The 24,989-nt window shown below is 50.3% G+C and overlaps 1 protein-coding gene across 1 annotated transcript; it reads right to left on the reverse strand.

Moving 5' to 3' along the window:
- Positions 1 to 622: 622 nt before the first annotated feature.
- On the reverse strand, positions 623 to 24,530 carry Cda (cytidine deaminase). The gene is made up of 4 exons (XM_075945066.1): positions 24,297 to 24,530; positions 12,938 to 13,049; positions 5,114 to 5,171; positions 623 to 2,072 (listed from the first exon to the last, which is right to left on the reverse strand). Exons 1-4 carry the CDS (start codon positions 24,448 to 24,450, stop codon positions 1,956 to 1,958), a joined length of 441 nt encoding a protein of 146 aa, XP_075801181.1. The 5' UTR covers positions 24,451 to 24,530; the 3' UTR covers positions 623 to 1,955.
- Between the last annotated feature and the right edge of the window lie 459 nt (positions 24,531 to 24,989).

A 24,989-nucleotide genomic window follows, 5' to 3' on the forward strand; every position in this document is an offset into this window, starting at 1 on the left:
GTGCACGTGCTCATGTGTGCGTGTGTGTGTATGCATGTGTGTGTGCTTACTAATGCACAAAGCAGTCAGTCCCTCCCTGGTTACTATGCATCACTGTACTTCACTGGTTAGCGTGAATACCTGTCCCTCCCTGGTCAGTGCGCATCTCTGTTCCTCCTTGGTCATGGCGTGCATCCCGTCCCTCCCTGGTCATGGTGTTCATTCCTGTCCCTCCCTGGCCATGGTGTGCATCCCTGTCCCTCCCTGGTCATGGTGTGCATCCCTGTCCCTCCCTGGTCATGGTGTGCATCCCTGTCCCTCCCTGGTCATGGTGCAATCTTATCTCTCCCTAGTTATGGTGTACGTGCCTGTGTGTGTATTATATCTTCATACTCCCCCTCTCTCTTCATGCTGAGCATTCCTCAAGAGCAGCCTGTTTCTTCTACATTGTTCTTTCTGCAGAATTCAGCATATTTGACATACGAGAGACACCCAGTCAACAGTCCTGGCTGTGGGAGAATGGAGGAAAAGTGTTCAAAACCGGACAGAGCAGGTTCTGGCTCTGCCATCTGCTGGCTGTTTAACTTTGGGCAAATGATTTAACCTCTCTGATCTTCAATGCATTTATTGATAGAATGAAAGCAAAACCATTTACGGGTTTGATAAGTGAGGATGTAGTGAGTTCCTTCATGTCAAAAACCTCAGCAGAGCGCACAACTTCCATGTCACTGTGGACCAAGGGATCTGGACCTTTTTCTTCTGGTTGAGACGGGGTCTCGTTACGTCACCCTGACTGGCCTGAAACTCTCTAGGTAGACCAGGCTGGCCTTGAACTCACAGAGAGACTCCTGCCTCTGCCTCCTGAGTGCTGGGATTAAAGGTGTGCGCCACCACACCCCAAGGGATCTGGATTCTCTGCTGAGCTCTACCATGGCTGTAGAATAAATTCTCAGTTACTCTGCCCCATGACCTAAAAAGGGAGGTGACAGCCAGCTCCCGGAACCACTGAGCATTGAAAATAAAGAGTAGTACCAAAGCATGCGGCACTTAGTGGGTCCTGAGAGCTATCTTTTCCACCGTGCCCACGCTTCCCCTTAAACTGTGTCGTCTCTCACAGCTGTGGCCGTGGGTGGCATCAAGACTCGGATCTCTAGCAATGGTGTGTCAGGCAGCTCTCCGCCCTGCGCCAAACACTTGGGAGAATCAGCTTATGAAGAGGAGAGGTTTATTTGGCCTTACAGTATTTGGGGGATCTGGCCTGTGGACCCCTTGACTTTCAGCTTCTGGCTGGGGAGGTGCACATCACTGAGTGTGGTAAAGAGCAGCTCACCTCACTAGCTAGCTAGGAAGTGAGGAGGAGGAGGAAGTCTGGATGCCTCCGCATGCTTCAGGGACACGCCCCCAATGACACAGCTTCCATCCCGTGTCCACGCGGTAGCAAGAGGGCTCTTGAGATCAAGCCCTGCCTAGGAGCCTCCCATCTAAGAACACAGGGACGAGGAGCCTCTGACCTCAGATGTCACAGAGAGGGGTGCTGGGAAGCACCCACAATCTCTGCCCCGTGAGATGAACCACCCACTACGAGCTGTACACGGAGACTAAAAACTCATTTTTCTCAGCCAGAATGTTCTGTGGTGTTTATAATCAGAAGAGTCACAGGGAACAGGACAGAGCTTTGAAAGGCTGGTAGGAAAGCAGACCAGGTCTGGAATGTCAGGGCCAGCAGGAGGGAGAGGAGGGAGCAGAGTGCTCAGAGTCCCCAGAAGGACGCTGGCTTTGGCCCAGGCAGAGGGACAACTTCCATCACTCTAGGGGAGACTGTGGTGTGGGAATCAAGGTCGCCCTTGCCTGGCCATTTGGGAGCCATGTGGCAGGTGTCTCCAGGTCCAGCCAGGGACAACATCATTATGAAATCTTCCAGGGCCTGTCCCTTAGGTAGGGAACCCAGGCTCACATAGGCAGGCACTCTCTCGCCTTCAGTGAATCTTCTTCAGGTCTTCAGGCCCAAACGAGGCCGGCAGCAGCTCCCGGACTGTCCTGACTACGTATGTGCCATCTGGCTTGGTCATGTACACGGCCCAGTCAGTGCCAAACTGGAAAAAAGAGCAAAATTGTGTGAGAGAGGTCAGGGGAATGAGGGCGATGGGAGCATGGCTTTGACTATGACCCTAGTATTTTCTGTCTAATGGTCCTCTGGGCCTCGGTTTTTCTCTCCTGTCAAATGCGAGTGACAATAATTGTACTGGTTCATAGAGCCCAAGGAGGGATCAACGGGAGAGCACTTAGTAAAACTAATGCCTTTTTTCCCCATTTTTATGTATGTGTGGTATAAATGTGTGTGTGTGTGTGTGTGTGTGTGTGTGTGTATGTTTGTGGGCACATGGGAGCACATGCACGCGGAAGCAGAAGGGTTGGGTCTCGAATCATCCTCCATGGCTCTGCCACCTTATTCACTGAGGCAGGGTCTCTCCATCAAACCCAGAGCTCACCCCTAGGGCTAGTCCTGCCAGCCAATTTGCTCTGGGGATTCTGTCTCTGCCTTCAAAGACTGGGATTGCCACCATCTGCCTAGACCACCTCGCAGTCAGGTGGGTTCCTGGGGATGCAAACTCTGGTCCTCAAGGCTACACACAAGTGAGCCATCTTCCTAGCCGCCGTCGAAACACCTGTGCCCTGGGCTGGAGAAATGGCTCAGCGGTTAAAAGCACACAGTACTCTTGCAGAAGAACCAAGTTTCATTTCCAAGTCCTCTACTCGGAGGCTCACAATTTCCTACAACTCCAGCTCCGGAAGATCTGATATTTCTGGCCTCCGTGGGCAACTGTGTTTGAATGCACATACTCCCACATAGACCCATAGACATAACTAAAACTAAAATTAAATAAAAGTCCATGCCCAAGTCTTCCTTCTACAGGACAACTGACATCTATAGCCCCTTACAGGTTCACCCCTGTGCCTCATTCCAGGAGGAGTTCGTGTCTGTCTGACGAGACTCAACATACTATGTTTGTGATATAGCGTTATCTGACCGTGGAGGTGCTGGCTCCCATTGTGTTCGTTTTATTATTGAGGAAGCTGAGGCTTTAGTGGTATCAAGTCGGCCGTGGTGGTTTGTAAGTGACGTTGTATTTGGATACTTGGTCCCCAGTTGGTAGGCCTGTTTGGGAGGTTTCAGAAGTGTGGCCTTGCTGAAGAAAGTGTCACTGGAAGCAGGCTTTGAGGTTTCAAAAGCCATGGTTTCCAGAGCACTCACTGTTTCCTGCTTCCTGTTCCAGATGTGGGCGGTCAGCTTTCTGCTCCAGTTACCGCATCTGCCATCTGCTGGCCCTTCTATTACGGACCTTAACCCCCTGGAACCATAGCCCCAATAACTGTTTCTTCTTAAATCGCTTTGATCATAGCGATTTATCACAGCAATAGGAGAGTTGCTAATACATCAGCAAAGACAAACACATCTCCAGAACGTTCTCCCACACCCTGGCTTGCTGCAGGTCCTCTGGGGGCTCACTGCCTTCATCTATGAGGTGTTTTAGTGATAGGAAAGGGAACTGAGTAGGTGGAGAGTTAGGTCAGTGATAGAGATGAAGTCAACAGACCCAGCTTCATCCTGGCAGGCATGGTGAGATTCACAGATCCTAGCATTTAGTAGATGCCCAGTTCACAGAGGCTGTGGCACCATGACTGATGTGTGGGCTGCCAGCGGAGGCTGAGGCTGGTCCATGGCCTCCTGGTCTTCCACACATCTGTCCGAATCACTGAACTGTTAATAGACACTATCAATCTTTCGGGGTTTTCAGAATTAAGGTTTCAAGGGAGGAAGTTTTCTTGCTCAGCAGGCTGTGCCTGAGGGTACGGACACAAGCTGGATGTGGGCAAGTTTAGATGCCAGGTCCCTTATGGCATCTTATGAAAAATAATAAATAATAAAATAATAAAACTTGCTTCAAATCCTCTCTTGACTTCCCCTTTATTCTCTCCCTCTCTCTGCTTTTTCGATTTTGTTCTTTGTTTGCTTGTTTGTTTTGAGACAGGATCTTGCTGGATAGCCACGGCTGACCTGGAAATTGCTAAGCAGCCCAAGCTGGCCGCAAACCTGCAGCAAACTTCCTGCCGACTCCTGAGTTCTAGGATTGCAGGCGTACAACACCACGCTTCACTTTTCTTGATTTCCCGAAAACGGTAGTAAAACACACATTATGCAAAACTTGCCATTTGTGTCATTTTTTAGTGCATAACTCGTTTCTCTTTATTCTGGAATAAACGTGCCTTCTGTTCCCTGGCTGGTACGGCCTTCTGACCCAGCCCCAGCCAATGCCTGTGATGCTAGATCCCACTGCTCCCCCTCCCCCACTGCCCTTTGCCCTTCTGCTCCCCATCACATAGCAAACGTCTAGGTCAATGTGAAACCTGCTGCCTTCGGTCTAGAATTCTCCTTCTCTAGAACGCTCTGTCTCATTGCTTTTCATGATTTATATTTCAACTAGAATTGTCACCTTCAAAGAGAAGTCCCTCCTCGCCACTAGAGCAGAAGTTGGCAAAACTTTTGCTGACAACGGACAAACAGGAAATTTATTTTGGGGGGTTCCCAGACTGTGTGGTCTTCCTGTAACTGCTCAGCCCTGCTACCATGGAGCCAGAGTGGTCACCGCCAATGCAGCAGCGATTGGCCATAGCTGTGCCCCTACCAGAAAAATCTACAATCAAGAGGCATGCTGGGATTGGCCTGCAGGCTGGAGTTTATTGTTCTCTGTCCCCTGATGTCCCTTTATCCCCCAACTTCTTTTCCTGTATTTTCTCACAGCTGCTTGAAGCTCAGTGAGGGCAAGCCTGTCCCGGCTCATCCTGTGCTGGCTCAGGGGCTGGCACCAACAACCAGAGCTCAGTATGCATAGTAATGTATAGTGTGTATATGTCAAGAGAGCTGTCAGCATGTATAGTATGTATGTATCCAGAGAGCTGTCAGTATGCATATGTTGGAAGAGGGACTCATTTCCAGTGACTCACGTGGACCCAGGAAGGTCACAGGAGTCAGCCAGCCAGGCAGACCGCGCAGTAACAGTCCACACTGGAGTCTGGTGTGGCCCCTGAGAGACCTCAGGCGTGTTTTCAGGGGAGGAGCTGCCCACACCCTTACCTCTCTCATGACTTGTCGGCAGGCTCCGCACGGAGAGATGAACTCTTCCTGTAAGTCACTGGGGAAACAAAGACTCAACTCAGGGTTGTCTGTCACAAGGCTTGTGGCCGATGCCTGGGATTCACATACTGAGTCCCTGTCCTGCAAATCAGGTCACACCCCAGCAGACAACTCCTGATTCCCAGAATCACTGTGTCCTGGAGGCTGGGAAGGCAACTAGGCAGCTGGCCACACTTCCGAAAGCTGTGGCTTTCAGTGGCAATGCTGTCCTCATCAGCGCACTCATACATGCTGATGGACATCTAGCTATCTTGTTACCCACACTCCAGGAGACAGGGGTGACAGAGAGCTTGTCTCTATCCTTTATGGAAGGCTTGTCCCAGTGGGTGACACAAAACTAGGTGACTTATTATTGTTATTATTATTATCACTATTAAGTAAAATGCATTAAGAATGCACAGTAATAAGCCTGCCACTGGAGCGAGACAGTGTCTCACACAGGAGGTGGCATTAGCCCGTCCTTGCAGGAAGAACAGAGTCATGCATTCCCACTTAGTGAAACTCTACTGTACCAGGCATTTAACTGTGCCGTTTGGTTTAATTTTCAGAACAAGCAGTATATCAGGGGAGTTGTTTTATTAGTGAGGTCATAGGTTTGGTGAGATGAATAACAGAAAGGCTATTCTAAAGTCCAGGAGGTGCTCTGTGTCTTAGAGAAATAAGTATGAGAAAGAAGTGGGGGGCTGGGGAGATGGCTCAGTGGTTAAGAGTATGTGTTGCTTTTTCCGGGGACCCGAGTTCCACTCCCAGCACCCACAGGGGGGCTCACAACCATCTTTAACTCTGTCTCTAAAGAAGCTGAAACCTTCCTTGGCACATACACATACACGCACACACACGTGCACACACATACATACAACGCACATATGGAAAAATGTCTGTAAAAAGAAAGAAGGGAATGGAAGAAAAAGGAAGAAAGGTTACACACAAAGGCCCTGGGTGCGGAAGAACACCATGTATGTGTAGCAAAGAAGAAAATGGGCTCCCGGCATCTGAGAGAGGCAGGAACACAGACTTCCAGTCAGGACAGAGGACAAAGGACGGTGCCTAGCGAACACAGATCTCACTGCAGGGCTATGGTGCCGGGTGCCACCGTTCCTGTCCTCTGAGCCCACAGCTCTGTGACTGCTTTACAAGAACATGGGGTTTGGATTCTGACTCTTGGCCAACTCCCTGCTTTGCTCACTGTGCAGCTCTGAGTCATCTTAAGTCACCCAGGGATTGTTCCTTTGTCTGAACACGTGGGTAACAATGTCATCTACTTGGCAGGGGTTCAACAAAATGAGATAACATGTCTGTGTAAACTTTACTGTTTTTAAGACAGGGTCTCACGTAGCCCAGGCTGGCCTCCAACTTGCCACGTAGCTGAGGATGACCTTGACCTTGCGATCCTCCTGCCTCCGTCTCCTGAGTTCATGTATTACAGGCATGCACCACCATGCCCAGTTCTTACGAAGTGCTGGGGATGCACCCCAGGGTGCATGCTACGTAGACACTCTTCCAACTCAGCTAAATCCCCAACCCCAGGGTTTTATAAGCCTTGGAATCGGAATGCTATATTGTTATGGCCTGGGCTAATTTCTGCACACCTGTTCCCTTCCACATGCAATCTCTGCCATCATTTTAATACTTTATCACATCCCGCTTTATTAGCTACCCTGTGCTTTATGCTGCTTATGATTGGTCGCACTGTGTGCTAACAGTAGCTGTCGTGCTGTGGACTGTGTGCCTAGCACGCTCGCCTCCCTGCAGAGGGCTCTACAGGTGCTGGCTTATTTCAGATGACAAATATTTATTGAGCACTTCCTGTGTGCCTGGCACTGCATGCTGCCACTGGTACAATAATGACGAAGACACACACGCACTGTGACCAGGACTTTCTAGACTGATGACAGGAAGATGCCAGCTAACCAGCCAACAATTAATCAAGGCAAAAAAAAGGGGGGGGCGGGGAGTTGAGAACAAAACAAGGGGACAAGGGACAGAGCAGCCAGAGGCTTTTTTTAGATTTTGTAATAACTGGCTTTGATCTGAGGTCAAGTCGAAGACTGTTTCTGTTTTACATTTTAATTAATGAATTGGCTAATTGATTTTTTTTTGAGACATGGTATCACTCCATAGCTCTGGCTGTCCTGGAACTCTCTCTGTAGACCAGGCTGGCCTCAAACTCACAGAGATCCACCTGCCTCTGCCTCCTGAGTGCTGGGATTAAAGGAGTTCTTTATTGTGCCTGGCAAATCAGAGAATGGTTCTGCTCCATGAAGAGGTGGGGTTCTCCCTGAGGCTTCCCGCTTCAGGAGAATAGCCACGCGAACATGTGGGAATGGGGGTCCCTGTCAGGACGCTCTGTGAATCCAGCTAACTCGTGCGGTTTCTGGGTGGCAGGTGTTACAAGGTTAGACTGTCTCAGGCTTTGTTGCCTTTTTCCTGTGTTGCTTCAGGGCCTGTTGTAAGCCAGGCAGTCATGGAAAAGGAGCAACAGAGACCCTCGGGGCCCTCATCCTGCCTTCAGGGCCCTCATCACTGGCCTCAGGGCCCTCATCCTGCCTTCAGGGCCCTCATCACTGGCCTCAGGGCCCTCATCACTGGCCTCAGGGCCCTCATCACTGGCCTCAGGGCCCTCATCACTGGCCTCAGGGCCCTCATCCTGCCTTCAGGGCCCTCATCCTGCCTTCAGGGCCCTCATCACTGGCCTCAGGGCCCTCGTCACTGCCCTCAGGGCCCTCATCCTGCCTTCAGGGCCCTCATTACTGCCCTCGGGGCCCTCATCACTGGCCTCAGGGCCCTCATCACTGCCCTCAGGGCCCTCATCACTGGCCTCAGGGCCCTCATCACTGGCCTCAGGGCCCTCATCACTGGCCTCAGGGCCCTCGTTCTGCCTTCAGGGCCCTCATCACTGCCCTCAGGGCCCTCATCACTGCCCTCAGGGCTCTCATCACTGCCCTCAGGGCCCTTACCACCTGGACAGAGAGACAAAGCAGCAAAGAAAAGCTGTTGTGGAGACAGACTGGGCAAGACCAGAAAAGTCGCCCAGGGAGCTCAGCCTCCCTTCCACGGTTGTCAGACCCTATGTGATATGGCCCTGTCATTTCCTCTCTTGCACAAGGTGGCCTGAGTCAGGAGTCTCCAGGAGACCAATCCCACACCCTACCAGGAAGCTGGATTCAGCTGTGGTCGCAACCACGAAAGAAAAGTTCTGAGCTGTGCATGCTCAGAACGTGGCTCACTTTACTGTGCACTGCGGTGCCAAACGTTAAGCTTGGGCTTTAGAGAGGAGACAGCCAACCAGCTCGTTTAGTCCCCCAACGATGGAGGAGGGTCATCTGTCTATCTGTTGCTTTCATTGGTTAATTAATAAAGAAACTGCTTGGCCTCTGATAGGTCAGAACATAGGTAGCGGGAAGACGGAACAGAATTCTGGGAGAATGAAAGCTGAGTAAAGCAGTCGCCATAGGTCTCCTCTCCGAAATTGATGCAGGTTAAGATCCTTTCTGGTAAGCTACCACCTCGTGGTGCTACACTCATGAATATAATATGGGTTAATCAAGATGTGAGAATTAGCCAGTAAGAGGCTAGAGCTAATGGGCCAAGCAGTGTTTAAAAGAATACAGTTTCCATGTAATTATTTTGGGTAAAGCTAGCCATGCGGGAGCCCGGAAGCAGCCCGCTACTCCTTCAACACCCCAACACCCTGAAATATGTGAGCCACGTTAGAGGCCATGAAAGAAACAACTTCCTCAGGGTCACAGAGCCAGTCAGGGACAGGACCAGGATTTGAACTCAGAACCCATGCACTCTGCCTTCGCTTTTCTTGTGGCTCACAGAGTCCTAAGGATAACTCCACAACTGGGGTTCTCATGGATGACATACCATGTGCTGGGAAGCTCACAGAAGTCCTAAGGATAACTCCACAACTGGGGTTCTCATGGATAACATACCATGTGCTAGGGAGCTCATAGAAGTCATTTCATGCAGTCTGCCAACAGCCCAGCAGGGTACTGTTCCTCTCATGAATTGTACAGCTTAAAAAACCCAGGCCAACAACAAACAGGACCACTCATGTTACAGGCGGTGGTGGCACAGGCCTTTAATCCCAGCACTTGAGAGGCAAAGGCAGGAGGATCTCTGTGAGTTGGAGGTCAGCCTGGTCTATAAGGCATGTTCCAGGACAGCCAAGGCTACACAGAGAAACCCTGTCTTGAAAAACAAACAAACAGGCTGAGGGCTGGGACTCTAGTCGGGGTTGACTATAACGCACAGGGGGCCACAGGGGTTGATCCACAGTACCACACAAAGCAGGAATACATACCTATAACCCCAGCACCCAAGAGGTGAAGGCAGGAAGCTTAGACTTTCAGGGTCACAGCCTCAGTTACAAAGTGAGTTTGAGGCCAGCCTGACTTACATGAGACTTAGTCTAAAAAATAAAATAAAACAGTCAGGTTCCGAGTCTTACAAAGACCTTAGGTAGAAGTGAGAAAGAATGGAAACCCAGCCGCAGAGACGCTGGAGGCGGGGCTTTTAAGTGTCACTCAACATTCCTGCCAAGAGTGAGCACTAACCCTCAGACATGCAGGTTGCATTTGGACATCTCCCCAAGGCTTTCCTAATTCTCCACCCCTAGTTAGGTTCTATTGCTGTGAAGAGACACCATGGCCACAGCAACTCTTATAAATGAAAACATTTACTTGAGGTGGCTTGCTTACAATTTAGGGGTTTGGTCCATTATCATTATGGGGGGGAGTATGGCGGCATGCAGGCAGACATGGCACTGGAGAAGGAGTTGGATGTGAGTCCTACATCTTGCAGGCAACAGGAAGTGAACTATCTCACTGGGCGTGGCTTGAGCATTTATGAGCCCTCAAAGCCCGCCCCCACAGTGACACTTCCTCCAACAAGACCACACCTCCTAATAGTGCCACTCCCTTTGGGGGCCATTTTCTTTCAAACTAGCACACCTGGGTTCTTTTTCCTGGCAATCAAGGGTTTCCTGTGGTTTGTGCAGACTTTGGTCACATGATGAGGTCACGCTCAGCTTGGTAAGACAGAAGCTCCTGTCACTTGGCTCTGCCAACGCCCACAGCGTCTCTGTCCTTTGTGATCCCAGGGAAAGACATGGACTTCTCAGCCCCGTTCTGTGCCAATATGAGCTGGCTGGCATTTCCCGTTCTTCCTCTAAACCCATGCTATCTGTTTAGTAAGTCAGTAGTATGACAATGACTGCATCGCTGGCGGGGGATATGGTTGTGGGTTACAAATCCAGAGAAGGCCAGCTGGGTGCTGGAAACTCTGGGTGTTGTACAAGGACATCTGCTGACCACAGTGAGCCCCTGATGGTCATATTTAAAAGCAGGTGAGGAGCAAGAGGAAAAAGCCTTTCATTGGACAAACGCTAACAGAACCCGCAGGCTACCGCATCATTCTGCTGGTTTTGGCCTCTCTTACCCCAGAACATCATTACTTTCTTGGACCAGCTTTGAAATTGAGTTATTTCTCCCCATTTCTTCATAAAGTGCAACACACATCCTGATCTGTCCTCAGCTGCACAAAAAGTTCCCAGCACAGCCTCGTTTATTCTCTGGAAGCTGCAGGGAAGCTTGGACAGCCCTCGGCTCCAGAGAAAGCTGGGAATCGCCACCTTGATTCTCAAGGGCGTACCTGGCCCCAGTCACTCCAGCATGGTATTCTGGTATTCTGAATCCCGTCCGAGCCAGACTGGAGCAATGCACAGGCTCTTGGGAAAGCCAGGTCCTTCCTGTTGCACAAATCATGTCAGCCTTGCTCTCACAGCCCCTGTTTCTCTCCCAGGCTGCAACTCCCTTCATAGGAAGAAATGATCCTTCCAGAGTCTGTGTCCCACGCTGCTAAAGACCGAAGCTTGGTCAGCGGCTCTGCTCGCTGGGTTCACCGTTTCCAGGGTCAGTTTCCTCAACCATTAACTTGCCAAGGTTCCTTCTCTCCTAGTCAATATAAAAAAGGGGCACCCAAATGCAGCTCACTGCAAAAGCCTTAAATTACTGGGGTCTAAACCAGTAAAAGAACCCATTCTCATAGGCTTTATTCTTAGCCAAGCAGTCTCGGTCCAGCTCCAATAAGATCCCACCACACTCCCCTGGGAGGAGGCCCATGGGAGTCAGAGCAACCACATCTGGGCCACAAGAGAGCACTGACTGCAGGCTTTATTTGTTTATTTGTGTGTTTGTTTATTATGTATTCGGTGTCCTGCCTGTATACCATAAGAGGGCACCAGATCTCAATACAGACGGCTGTGAGCCACCATGTGGTTGCTGGGAATTGAACTCAGGACCTCTGGAAGAGCAGCCACTGCTCTTAACCACTGAGCCATCCATCTCTCAAGCCCTTGGCTGAAATTCTTATCCAGTTGGAGCCTCGCTGGAGTTGCATTAGTCTGAAACACATAGTCACTGCTTACATGGCTGTCACCAGGTCACCACCCTGCTTGGTTTTAGACCCTGGTTTTGGCACCTTCACCTGGATGCTGAAGTTAGCAGAGTTGAACAGCATCTGGTCTCCTGGCACAGTAACCACAGTGGACTCTGAGACGTTGGTTTTGTCCCAGCTTTACCGCTAACTCCCTGGAAATTCCCTTAACTTCTCAGACCTCGGGGTTTTGTCTGTTTATTTTTTGTCTATAGAAGTGGGGTGGTGGCAAGTGAGTCTATACCAAGTGACTTTCGGGTCCTCCTGTTCTGTGTGACATCTTTCTACCATACCTCTGGGGGACCGTGTTGTACTTGCTGTTGTCGGAACAGAAACACACCTTCTGTGTCAGAGTCTCCCTGGGTCTATCTGCTCTGTGGGCTAACCCTGAGGGTGGAGTCTGAGGCGGACCAGAAAGACAGGGAATTAAAGAGGACATGAAAAGGGAAAAAAGCTGCTCACTCAGGAGTCTGGTTGAAGCTTCGCAGGAGCTGAGAATCAAGAATGTGGCAGGCATGGTGCAAACCTCTAGTTCTGAGGAAGGCAGAGGCAGGAGGATCTCTGTGAGTTCAAGGACAGTCTGGTCTATAGTGAGTTTCAGAGCTGTGTACCCAGCCAGGGCTGTACAGTAAGATCCCGTCTCAAGACAAACAAACAAAACAACAACGGAAAAAAAAGAAAGGAGAGAGAAAAAGTTAGAGGAAGGGAGGAGCCCCTAGAAACCAGATGAATGATGAGACCCCAGTTTCCAAATCCCTCAGGTAACTCCTTGGACAACACAGTGCGCATTTCCTTTGAGACGATAACCAGCTCTTGGGTAAGTCTCGTTCTTCTCCTGTGTGTCTCTCTTTCCACTAACCTTTGTGCTTAAAGTCTACATTTCAAACACCTTTTAAAGGACCAGAGAGATGGTTCCGTGGTTAAGAGCAATTGTTATTGTGGAGGACCTAAGTTTGATTCCCGGCACCCACATGGTAAGCCACAACACCTGTAACTCCAGTCTTGGAATATCTGATGTCCTCTTCTGAGGAGTTGAGATTACAGGGGTGTGCAACTATATCTAGTTTTATTAGATGCTGGGGTCAAACCCAGGGTCTTTGCATACTAGGCAAGCACTCTAACAACTGAGCCATGCCCCCAGCCTCAGACTCTGTTTCTTATTTACCTCCTTATCCCTAGCACCCAGCCGCAGGGCTGACCCATGTCTGCCAAGAAGAACATGTACAATAGACATGGGTCTGGTGAATGAATGAATGGGTTGTGTAGGGGGGACATCAGCTGGAAGAATAAAGAATTCTGCTGTGACTGGTCTATCCCACTCACCTGGCGATAGCAATAGCCCTGAAATCCTTGTACCCTTCTGAGATGGCCTTCTGGATGGCAGTCCGCTCTGCACACACACCCAGTGGGTAGCAGGCGTTTTCAATGTTGCAGCCTGAGGGGAGAGAAAAGACCAATGGTAATTACGGACAACAGAACCGGCTCCTGATGCGGATGTCGTAAGAGCTTCCTAGTGCCTCTTTTATATCAACGTGGCACAAGATAGAGTCATTTGGGAAAAGGGAACCTTGGTTGAGAAAATGCCCACGCCCACAAGCAAAGCCCATGGGGGCATTTTCTTGATGGATGATTGATGTGGGTGGTGCAAACTATGAGGAGGAACCACCCCACCAGCACCCCACCCGTGGCTTCTCCATTTCCTGTTCCGGCTTCCTTCAGTGAGTGGTGGATTATGATGGGAAACTGCGGGCCAAGTGGGCTCCCTTCCTCCCCAAGTCGCCTTTGCTTCTGGTCTTTATCACGGCAATAGAAACCCTAAGAAGGACAGTTTCCCAGTTCAGGCCAGGGAGGGGCCCACCGTTCAACAAAGCTGGAAAGGAGGGGGGGCGATGTGTCCAGAAGCAATGAGGGACACTGGGGCCCACTGTACGGCGGATTTCTGAGAATGCTCAGGTCTTCGCTTTCCTAATGCTAAGACTGGCTCCCCAGCAGAAGACATCGCGACTGGGCAGTGAACAGCCTCAGCATCCCTAAGGTCAAGCTCAAGACAAAGAGAGATGCTGAGGCTTGACCAAGTCAACAGAGAGCTAACTGTGGCAGCTTGCTTGCCTAGTGTGAAGGCGCGGATTGCCTTCCAGTGTGCATCTAAGAGGTGAAAATGGCAGTGAGGGCCATCATGGGTCCGAACGCTTTTGTTTTTTAAGTTTTCCTCATTTTTATGTGTATGTTTGCTGGTATATATGAACCCCTCATGTGTGCCTGGTGCCTGTAGAGGCCAGAAGAGGGCGCTGGATTCCCTGGAACTGGAGTTACAGATGGTTGTGAGCCACCATATGGGTGCTGAAGACCAAACCAGGGTCCTCTGTGAGAGCAGCTGGTATTCTTAACTTATGAGCCATCACACTAGCTCCCCAATGTTCTCAGCAAATGTGTCACAGTGACGACATGACCAAGGAAGAGGTTCCCAAATAGCTAAGCTAGAGACCCCAGCAGACAACAGACAAGGGATGTGCCGGGACAAGAAACCTCACAGTTCCTGTCTGAGGGTTTGTTAGCTGCCATGGCTGGTGACTGTGTGTTGTGGGAGATTCCATTGGCATTCACCATTTGTAACTCCACATTGCATTGTGGGAAAGGATGGGAGGTGGGGACAGAAAACAGTTCAATTCGTTAGCCACTGATCCAGTAGAGCTACATCCGGACCCAAGAAGAATCAAGCGGGGCAGCTGTGTGACTCTGAACTCAGAGGCCTCCCTTAGCCAGGGGGTAGGTGGGTGCTTTGTGTATGGGAAAAAGAATGTGTAGAGATCCTTGCAGGAAGGCCTGGGGACAGAGGCTGCTCACTGCTTCCCACTTGAGTTTAGCTGGTTACAGAGCTACCCAGCTGGAAACCACCTTTTCCAGCCCACCTTGGAGCTTCCTGAAGTCCTGCAGTTTTGCTGGCTTGAATGTGTGCCTGTATCCTTCCCTGCTTTATTTGACTGAGAGAGGGAACCGAGAGCTAGGCTGACAGCCAACAAGCTCCAAGCAGCCTCTTGTCTCCCTACAATATCCCAACAGCAGTGGGATTCCAGGCAAATGTGACCACACCCAGCTTTTTACATGGATGGGTGTTTGGGATTTGAACTCGGGTCCTTGATGCTTGCAAAGCTAAGCCATCTCTCCAGCCCAGGAATGCAGTTTACACCAATGAGCACGAACGGAAGCAGTACGAGTAATGAGTGACTTACAGTGAACTTTCTAGAAACTCACTGCTGGTCCTCCACTTCCTCTTTCCCTTCCTAGGGCTTGACACTGGGTTTTCTTTTGTATTGCTGAGACAGATCTCAGGATGTAGCCCTAGCTGGCTTGGACCTTGTTCTGTAGATCAAGCTGGCCTCAAACTCATATCTACCAGCCTATGCCTCCTGGAATTAAGGGCATGTACCACCTTGTCCAGCAAAGGCTAAACCTTGGATGAGACACTGTGCCAGTCTGACCCTGTTGTAGGCGGGCACACTCTAGTGTGTATGGTGGGACACCTGGACAGGGTTCTTATTTCCAGAATAGAACAAGGCAGTCCACACGCCTAGACTGCAGCCCGTTCCTGGTCTGCCAGAGAAGAGAGCGCTAGGCACCGTCTTCCTGCGGTTACTGGGTTTGTAGTTGTCATGCCAACTTTGTTCTTGTCTGTCTCACTCCCTGTGTCCACGTCTGGGTGCTCATTATGATTCTGCGGTATTTTGTTCCCAGGTAGTCATCGGATGTGGAAGCTGTAAACAGAGTTTACTGAACGTAACTGCTGCCAGAGTTAGTGTCTCCTCTCGGATTTTCCTGTTTCTTCATGATCTATGTTAGCATGCTGGGAGAGAATACTTTTATTATGTAACTCATCACTCCCAGGACCTCAAAAATCCACTGTCGCTAGACGTTCGGTGGGATGCCATAGCTATAAGAGTGCTGGGAGGACGGCCAGTGTGTCTCACGGCCAGGCTGGGGCTGGCTCGGAGCTGCCGGGTAGCAACAGGCTCCTCCATCAGGGAAGGGCAGGTTACACTGTGGCACCCGAGGTGGACGGCAGTGAGCACTGACTGTTTTGACATCTCAGTATCTCTTCCTCCTTTTCATTCTGTTAGCGTATATGTGTGTGTGTGCACATGTCTGTATATACGTATGTGTGTATGTGCACATGTGTGCACACATGTTCAGAAGCTGATGTTGGGAGTCTTCCCCAATCACTTCCCACCTTATTTATGATTATGTGTATACACGTGTGTGTGGGGGCGTCTGTGCACATGCGAGGGCTGGTGCCTGTGGAGTTCAGAACAGGGTGTGTGCTCCCCTAGAGCTGGAGTTACACCTGGTTGTGAACTGCTCGACACAGGAGCTGGGTACCACGCTCTGGTCCTCTGCAAGAGCGGGATGTGCTCTTAACTGCTGAGCCTTCTCTCCAGTCCTTGCCTTTATTTATTTATTGACCTCTGTTATTTCTTTTAAGACGGGAATCTCTCACAATGGAGCTCATCAATTCATCTCGTCTGGGTGGCCAACAAGCCCCAGGGATCCCGCTGTCCTGTCTTTGCCTGTGCCCTGATTAGGGACAAGGAGTACACAGCTTTTTACATGAGTGCTGGAGAGGTGAACTCGGGTCTATGGCAAACACTTTATGGACTGAATCATCTCTCCGGCTCTTCTTCCTCCATTTTATAAGGGATCACCTCAACTCCAGCAGGCAATTCAAGCGGAAGCTGCCATCTTTTCTCATATGGCCTTCCTACTGGCTGGCCTACAGATGAGCATCTGACCCAAACTGACCAATCAGGGTTCTTCTCTGTGTAACCATCTGTTCTGCCCTGAAACAGCCCTGAGGCTGGTGTTTGTTCAGGAAGGGACCATTAGAGGTCCTTTGCACAGATGGGAGCTGAGGAAATGCCTGAGTGTAGACAGGTGTCCCCGAAGCCCGGATGTTCTCCAGTTCCTTCCCTGGTGAGGTTGTGTGAGCTTGTGCACTGCTCAGTGTACAGCAGACGGTGTGTATCTCTGTCGCTGCAGCCAGGTTTCGGCACCTGTACTGCTCAGGACAAGGCAACCCAAGAACAGTCCTAAAGCTAGCCCCCAAGGTCTCTTCCCTTATACGGCCACTTCCTCCTCCTGCAGCTGATGACCGAGGTCCAGCTATCAAAGTACTGAAGTACAGTTATCAAAAAACCCCCAATTAACATGCCCAATTAAACACCTCATCCTCACACAGGGTTTCTCATTTTACCCGTATAAACAGCCAGTTGTCTATGGGCCTCATCTGTCCTCGCTGTGTCCAGAGGCAGTCCTTTGTCTCTCTGGGACAAACATCCTGCCCCCTCCCTTACCCACATCCCCTTCTCCCTCGCCCCCTATCTTTTTCACCTCTGCATCCTAGCCCATTCTAACACAGACCTCCCCTCTTTCTCTCTCTCTTTTTAAAATATTTATTTTTAAAATGTTTATTATGTATACAATATTCTGTCTGTGTGTATGTGTGTATATGTCTGCAGGCCAGAGAGGGAACCAAACCTCATTACAGATGGTTGTGAGCCACCATGTGGTTGCTGGGAATTGAACTCAGGACCTTTGGAAGAGCAGGCACTGAGCCATCTCTCTAGCCCCCCCCCTTCTCTTTTTAAAACGACACCAGCAAGGTCATTTGCTGCTGTTTTTCTGCAAGAGACAGAAAGCAGCCACTTTAGCTTTTCTTCCCTACTTAATAAAGGATCTCTCTGTGAAAACAGGTATTTGGGTGTGGTTTATGTCTAATCCGGGGTCTTGGCGGGAGCCCCCGCTGCGTGGGGGTCCCCTTCAGGCACTGAACCTCACATGAAGGCACCCATGCAGAGATGTTCCGTGCCACCAAATCGAAATGAAGCTCTCGCTTGACCTTCCCAAAAAGAGAGGCAGATACAGAAGTTCATGCACATCTGTAATTCCAGAAAGTGACGATGGAGGCAAGAGGATCAGCAAGGCCAGCCTTAGCTACATATCGAGTTGGAGGCTAGCCTGGGTTTCATTAAACCCTCTCTCCAAAAAAGAAAAAAAAATCAGACTTGGAGTAACTTCATCTTTTTTGTTTTATTTTTCTGTTGTCTATTGGTCTTTACCCGCTATGGTTTAGATGCTTCCCCAAAACCTGAGTACTCCCCAGGTGGCACCCCTGGGAGGTTCTGCATCCCCATAAGAGGTGGAGCCTTGTGAGGGCTTCCTAAGTCAGTGGAGGAGGAGCCTCACTGGGCAACCAGCTGTTTCTCTGGCTGTTACTGGACTGTGGGGGAGCTTCTGTGCTGTGTGCAGCCCTGGTCAGAGGCCCAGAGCACAGGGCTGCTAGACCTTGGACTGGGACCTGCAGAAGTAGGAGCCAAAGCAAACCTTCACCAAATCACAGTTCTCATCGAAAAATAGCTGAATAGTGAAATTTTACGACTAGTAACGCCTTCTTTCCAGCTAACCTGAAGATTAAATGTGAACTCACACAACAAACAAACCTTCACTCAGCTGCCTGGGGTATTTCATTACAGTGACGCACGGCTGGGCGACAACCCACCTCAGCAGGGAAGTAACTGAGAAGGTCTAGCCAGACCTTGCCTTTGTCTCTGCTTTGGCCTTTCTCTGCCTATAGAGCCAGCCATCTCTGCTCTGCTCACCTACATAAACTCTTTCTTTTTTTCTTTTCTTTTCTTTCTTTCTTTTTGAAGCATTATCTGTTGTAGCTAAGAATGACCCAGAAGCAACTAAGGATGACCCAGAAGCCTGCATCCACCTAAGCTGTGTAGCCATTTCCTCCCAGACTGAAACACTCCATGCTCCTGGAAAGCTCTTTTAGACAGCAAGTAAACAATTCAGAACAGCTCCAGGAAGTCCCTGAAACTGAGCAGATTCACTAGACCCCTCCCTCCCCAAAAGCAAAGGGCAAGGAATGCTGAGAGTCGTCACTCTCAAGACAAGTGGAGCAGCCTGGAAGAAGCTTAGACCAGCTGGACCACCTGAAAAGGACACTCTTCAGCTTGCTGAGCCCTGTACAAGATGTACAGTGTGCACCAGATTCCCAGCTTTGTGAGCTGCCACCCACAATGGGGTGGGCTTTGGTGATGCAGCTGTCTTTGAGTCATTTCTGCTCCTGTAAGTAACCCCTTACCCATATTCCCATAAGTAAGCCCAATTAAACTCATTGACTCATCAAATTAGACTTTGGTGGTACTGTTGTGGGATAATGCCCTTATACACTGTAAAGATTTGTCACTGGTATTGGTTTAATAAAATGCTGATTGGCCAGGCAGGAAGTATAGGCAGGGCAACCAGACTAGGAGAATTCTGGGCAGAGGAAAGGTGGAGACGCAGTCACCAGCCAGATGCAGGGAAGCGAGGTGAGAATGCCTTACTGAGAAAAGGTACCAAGTCGCGTGGCTAAACATAGATAAGAATTATGGTTAATTTAAGTTATAAGAGCAGTTAATAATAAGCCTGAGCTAATAGACCAAACAGTTTATTGGTGTGGGAGGTCTTTCTGTCTATGTGTTGCTTTTCTTGGTTAATGAATAAAGAAACTGCTTTGACCTGTTGATAGGGCAGAACTTAGGTAGGTGGTGAGGACTGAACTGAATACTGGGAGAAAGAAGGGCGGAGTCAGGGAGACGCCAGGGAGCTGCTGCTGAGATAGACATGCTGAAACCTTGCTGATAGGCCACAACCTCGTGGTGATATACATATTAATAGATATGGGTTAAATTAATATGTAAGAGTTAGCAAATAAGATAGAGCGAATGGGCCAAGCAGTGATTTAATTAATACAGTTTCTGTGTGATTGCTTCAGTTCTGGGTGGCCGGGAAGAACAAGTGCTCTCTGCAACAGTTTATAATTAATATAAACTGTGTGTTTCTTTGGGACTGAATGGCTGCGGGACCTGGAGGGACAGAAACTTCCACCACCATGGTAGCTGTACTTTGGTCTGCCATGGGCTCCCAATCTGGGGTCAGTAGAATATGTGTTATATTTTTCCACAAAAGTGTCACACAACCACCTCTCTCTTGAGTTGTGTTTTTAGGAAGAGTATACGCATGGTGCTGGGGATCAAACCCAGGGCTTGACGTACGCTAGACAAACAAGCACTCTACTAACCAAGCTACACCTGGCCCCACTGCTGCCGTCGGGAGAGAGATCCAGTGCTTCCGCTAGTGTCTTCCATTTGTTTGCCTCTGAGCAAAATTCTGTTTCTTCAGAGACAGTTAGAGGAGCCTAGGTCACTGGGGCAGAGGCTAAATACTCTTAATGTCTGGGAAGGTGGTTTGGTGCCTAAAGACAGCATAAGAGCAAGCCTGAGACCAGAGTTCGAATCCCCAGCAATGGAGAGCCTACCTGAGCACTCACTCAGAAGGTAGACACGGGATCTCCAGAGCAAGCTGGCTAGCTAGACTAGAATGTGGTGAATCTGGGTTCGGTGAGCTCTGGGTTCAAGTACAAGACCCTGTCCCTAGTGAGCAAGGAGGACAAGAATGGAGAAAGACCCCTGCTGTCTGCCTCGGGCCTCCATATGCACCTGAACACACATATAAACATCCAGACACACCACACACACACTTTTTGCTGGTGTTTTCTTTTTGTTTTTCAAGACAGGATTTTTTTTTTCTTTCTTTCTTTCTTTCTTTCTTTCTTTTTTTTTTTTTTTTTTTTTTTTGTCTTTCAAGACAGGATCTCTCTGTGGCTTTGGAGCCGGTCCTGGAACTAGCTCTGTAGACCAGGCTGGTCTCGAACTCACAGAGATCCGCCTGCCTCTGCCTCCCGAGTGCTGGGATTAAAGGCATGTGCCACGATCGCCCGCCTAAGACAGGATTTTCTGTGTAGCCCTGGCTACCCTGGAACTCACTCTGTAGACCAGGCTGGCCTTGAACTCCAAGAACCATCTGCCTTTTTCTTGCTAGTGCTGGGATTAAAGGTGTGCACCACAATACCCCCACTAAAGAATCTGTTTTTTGAGAAAGGATTCTCACTAAGTAGCCCTGGCTGTCCTGGAACTCACTCTGTAGATTCAGACTGACCTTGAACCCACAGAGATCAGTGGTCTCTGCCTGAGTGCTGGGATTAAAGGTGGTCATCACTATGCCTAGTTCACACACACATGCGCACACACACACACACTTTTTTAAAGCACTGTTGAGATTGCTAGTTTTGTCCTGAGATTAAGTCCTTCCTGGGAGCCTTCTGTGATGCTCTTCTGCGAAGAGTGGCGCTATCAGGAAGGCTCACCACCAGCAAACCTTCCCTTCTTCCTGGCAGTCTTGAGCAGGAACCCTTCAGAGAAAAGGGCACCCCAGCTGCAAAGCCTCTCCTAACTACGCCCAGTGGAGGATTGGTTCCTGCTCCAGGTCACGTCCCACAGCTAGGAACCTTTACTCCAGAAGAGACACGCCTCCGTGAACTTTCAAACACATCCGACCTGCAGCCCATCCTTGCATGAAGCCAAGGATAGCTAAGACGGGGGCCCAAAACAAAATTGTAGCCTTTTAAAACTTTATGAGATTTTTTTTTTTTGGCTCAAGAGATGGGTCAGTGGCTCAATGTACACACTACCCTTGCAGAGAACAAGAGTTGACAGCTCCCAGCCTCTTATAACTCCAGGTCTAGGGGAGCCGATGCCTTCTGGCCTCTTTGGACACTTGTGTTCATGTGCCCATACCCACACACAGACTGGTAGACTGGCTCAGTGGTTAAGAGCATTGCCTGCTCTTCCAAAGGTCCTGAGTTCAATTCCCGGCAACCACATGGTGGCTCACAACCATCTGTAATGAGGTCTGGTGCCCTCTTCTGGCCTGCAGACATACACACAGACAGAATATTGTACACATAATAAATAAATATTAAAAAAAATTGTAAAAAAAAAAAAAGGTGGCTAGAGGGTTTCAGAGAGTAGTCAGGGGACACAGACAAGGAGGAAAAGTGTGGGAAAAGCAGAAACTTGTGAAAAGCCAGGGATGAGGTAATGGCTGCCTCAGGCTTCAGAGCTCTAGGTAGTGGCCATGGGTGCCACAGTGGAACTCACTGAGTACCAGCCAGGCTACTGGCAATTAAAGCCCAGAGCCATGTATCTCCCTTGCGAGCACCCGAAACTCTACAGTCTCTGAGTTCTAGGTTGGGGGGACCACAAACCTTAGTTTTCCATACTTGGAGCGCTAAGCCCTCGCGTCAGTCTGTCCTGCGTCAGTCTGTCCTGCGTCAGTCTGTCCTGCGTCAGTCTGTCCACACCACAAGCTCTGAGCACTAGAGGGCCAGAACTATCAAACTAAAAGAGTATCCTAGTCTCCTTGTGGTTTCCTTCCCTGTAGACAAAAGGACCCTCGCTCAGTTCAGTGGTAACGTTTCTGCATGTCCTTCTGCATGTCTACCCAGCAGCAAGAATCTGCCCAAAGGGCTTGAGCTCGGGATGAGATCTAAAGTGGGGTGCAGTGGCTGTGGGAATGAGAGGCTGCCCGCGTCCTTGTCCCCTAATGGATAGAGAAGACCCACCTGCCAGGTAACAGAAAACGAACATCCATCATAAGAAAGACTTGTGGTAAGCAGGCGGTGGTGGTGCACGCCTTTAATCCCAGCACTTGGGAGGCAGAGGAGGCAGATCTCTGTGAGTTCAAGGCCAGCCTGGTCCACGGAGAGAGTTCTGGGACAGCCAGGGCTACACAGAGAAACCCTGTCTTGAAAAACAAAGAGCGACATGGCCCTGAGCTCCTGAGTCAGGCTGCCCTGAAATTGGCGCTACCCAGCAGGCTTGTCACTGACTAATGCACAGGACACTCTCCTGCCTCCCTCCTGCACCAAGAGCCCTTCCATGGGGTTCACAGAGCACTCTTCATTGATTTGTAGCTGCTAACTTTGCTCTTGGTCCCTGCCTACCTCGTCCCCAGCAGAACCCAGCTCTGCCTTCTTTTATCTTATTATTCCTCTGCTCCACCTGCTGAAAAATCCATGGCCAAAGCCTTCACTTTCATTCCATCCTACATCTCTCAGAAAACGCCACCGCCACCGCCTCCCCCCACGCCGCCTCTCTCTCTCCCTCTCTCTGTGTATGTCCAGGTACATGTGTATAGAGGCCAGACTGGGTCAACTTCCGGTATCATTCCTCAGACCACATCCACCTTGTTCTTTGAGATAGTCTCTCACTAGCCTGGCGCTTGTCAATTAGGCTAGGCTATCTGGCTAGAGAGCCCCCAAACCCCATCTATCTCCATCTGCCCAGCCCTGGCATTACAAGTGAGTGCCACCAAGCCTGGCCTTTTATGTGGGTTCTGGAGATCAGCACTTTACTGACTGGCAGATCACCCCAGGTCTCTTTCCTCCTCTTCTTGTTCCCACAGTCCTGGGGCCATATACTCAAATACTCCATTAACCCCATCAGGAAATGAACTCACAATAACTTCAGGAAGTCCCTGAAATTGACCAGATTAACCAAGCCCCTCCCTGCCAGAGTAAACAGTAGAAACTGAGATGCTCTCTCAGATGAAGGCAGTTGAGTTGCAAAGAAGAGTGAGACCAGACCAGCTGCCTGGAAGATGTTTAGAACCAGTAAGCCACATGAAAAGGACACTCCAAACTGTGGAGCGGCCTGCAGGCTGTGTGGTGTGCTCCAGGTTCCCAGCTTTGTGAGCTGTCAGCTAGGCTGGGGTGGGCCTTGGAGATGCAGCTCTGGAGTCATTTCTGCTCCTGTAGTGACCCCTCACCTGCACTTCCCTAAGCAGCCCCAGTAAAACTCATTGGTTCACTAAGTTGGACTTTGGAGGCGTCTGTGCTGGTCTATCGCCAGCTCCCTATCTGGGGTGAATAGATGGGTTGCGTCTTCCCAGGAAAAGTGCCGCACAACACCCGGGTGATTCAGGAAACCACAGAACCTCAGTCAACAAGACACACAACAAAGGGGCACTGTAGTCACCTCCTGTCGCGATGTATCCCAAACAGAGTGTTCTCAAGTTTACCAAGACTCTTCCCTCCCTTCCTCTCGCCCTCTCTCCCTTCCTTCCTCCCCCCCACCGCCCCCCCATTCAGACCCTTGTGCCTATGGGCAATCACCCCACCGCCAGCTGCAGCCCACTCTGGCCTAGGTGAGTGTCTACAAAACCAGAAGCTAAAGAACAATAGCTCTTCCATGTTAAACTCAGTGCAGACAGCTGGACACCCAGACCATGCCTGGATCCTCTCCTCCAAGTCCCTGTCTGCCAGATCCCTCACCAGCTAGTCTCAGCACCCCAGTATGCAGGAAGAAGGTAAGGATTTGGGGGGGGGCTCCAGCCCTCAGTGCCATCACCAGGGCCTCCTGTGACTCAAGACCTGTCTGTCTCTGCCTCAGCTTCTTCATCTGAAAATGGGTCTACCCTAGGTCAGGAGGCCAGAGGAAGAATTTACAGATGAGCAGGTGAAAGTCAGGCACACAGGACGTCCTGGAAGCCTTAATCCGCTCCTGCCCTGCGGGTGGTCCAGATTTTGGCCACTCCCTCTAGCCTCACCTGCGAACTCCCTCCGCCGCCCCAGACTTCTAAGAACAGAGAACCACTGTGTAGAACAACAGTTGAGTTGCCCCTCAGCCTGGGCAGGAGGCCGGAGAGGCCCAGTGAGGAAGGAACAGTGTTGCTCTCCTCTCCACGTGGACCTGGGCCCCATCCAGGTTGCCAGGGAGGGGACCACGGCGTCAGTCCTTACCGGAGAAGATCCTCCCGTCTCCGGTGAGCAGGGCAGCCCCAACAGGGAAGCGGCTGTAAGGGCAGTAGGCTGACTTCTTGGCCTCATGAGAGGACAGCACCAGTCGCTGGACGTGCTCGGGCTCCACGGCACAGGAGGGGCGTTCCTGGGCCATGTCGGTCCGGAGTGGGTGAGCCGGCTGCAATGGAGAGAGGAAACCGATGCTGGCTGTCTGCCTGCACTGGCCAGGAGAGGTGACTCCTCCCCCGGGGTGTGTCCCTGCGCGAGACCAGAGACCTGGAGGCTCCCAAGCTGGGTGCTGGCCAGGACTTGGGAGCATAGGCTTCTAGGGCTGGAGCCCCGAGGATATGGTGTTTGTGACTGAGCTGGGGAGTCCCAGGGTGGACCGATGTGTGGTGCCCACGAGTGAGTCAGTCTGCTTAAGGACTTCTTTCACTGCCAACACAGATCATGAGTGGGTCACTGGGCTGGTGCCACTTCAGTGGATGGCTGTAGACACAGGGTCCAAGGGAGGAGGATTCTGGGTGTCTCTGTGACCTGAGGTCAAAGCTCAAAGGGTCCAGAGCCCTTGGAATAGCTAATGATTTTATTTTTTTTAATTTATTTTTTATTTTTATTTTTTAATTGAGTGAAGGGCAACCAAGGTAGTGTGCCAAGTCAGAAGATCCGCAAAGCCTGAGAAACTAAGTCTCT

This window comes from Microtus pennsylvanicus, chromosome 13 (assembly GCF_037038515.1).
Source record: "Microtus pennsylvanicus isolate mMicPen1 chromosome 13, mMicPen1.hap1, whole genome shotgun sequence".
NCBI classification, from domain to species: domain Eukaryota; kingdom Metazoa; phylum Chordata; class Mammalia; order Rodentia; family Cricetidae; genus Microtus; species Microtus pennsylvanicus.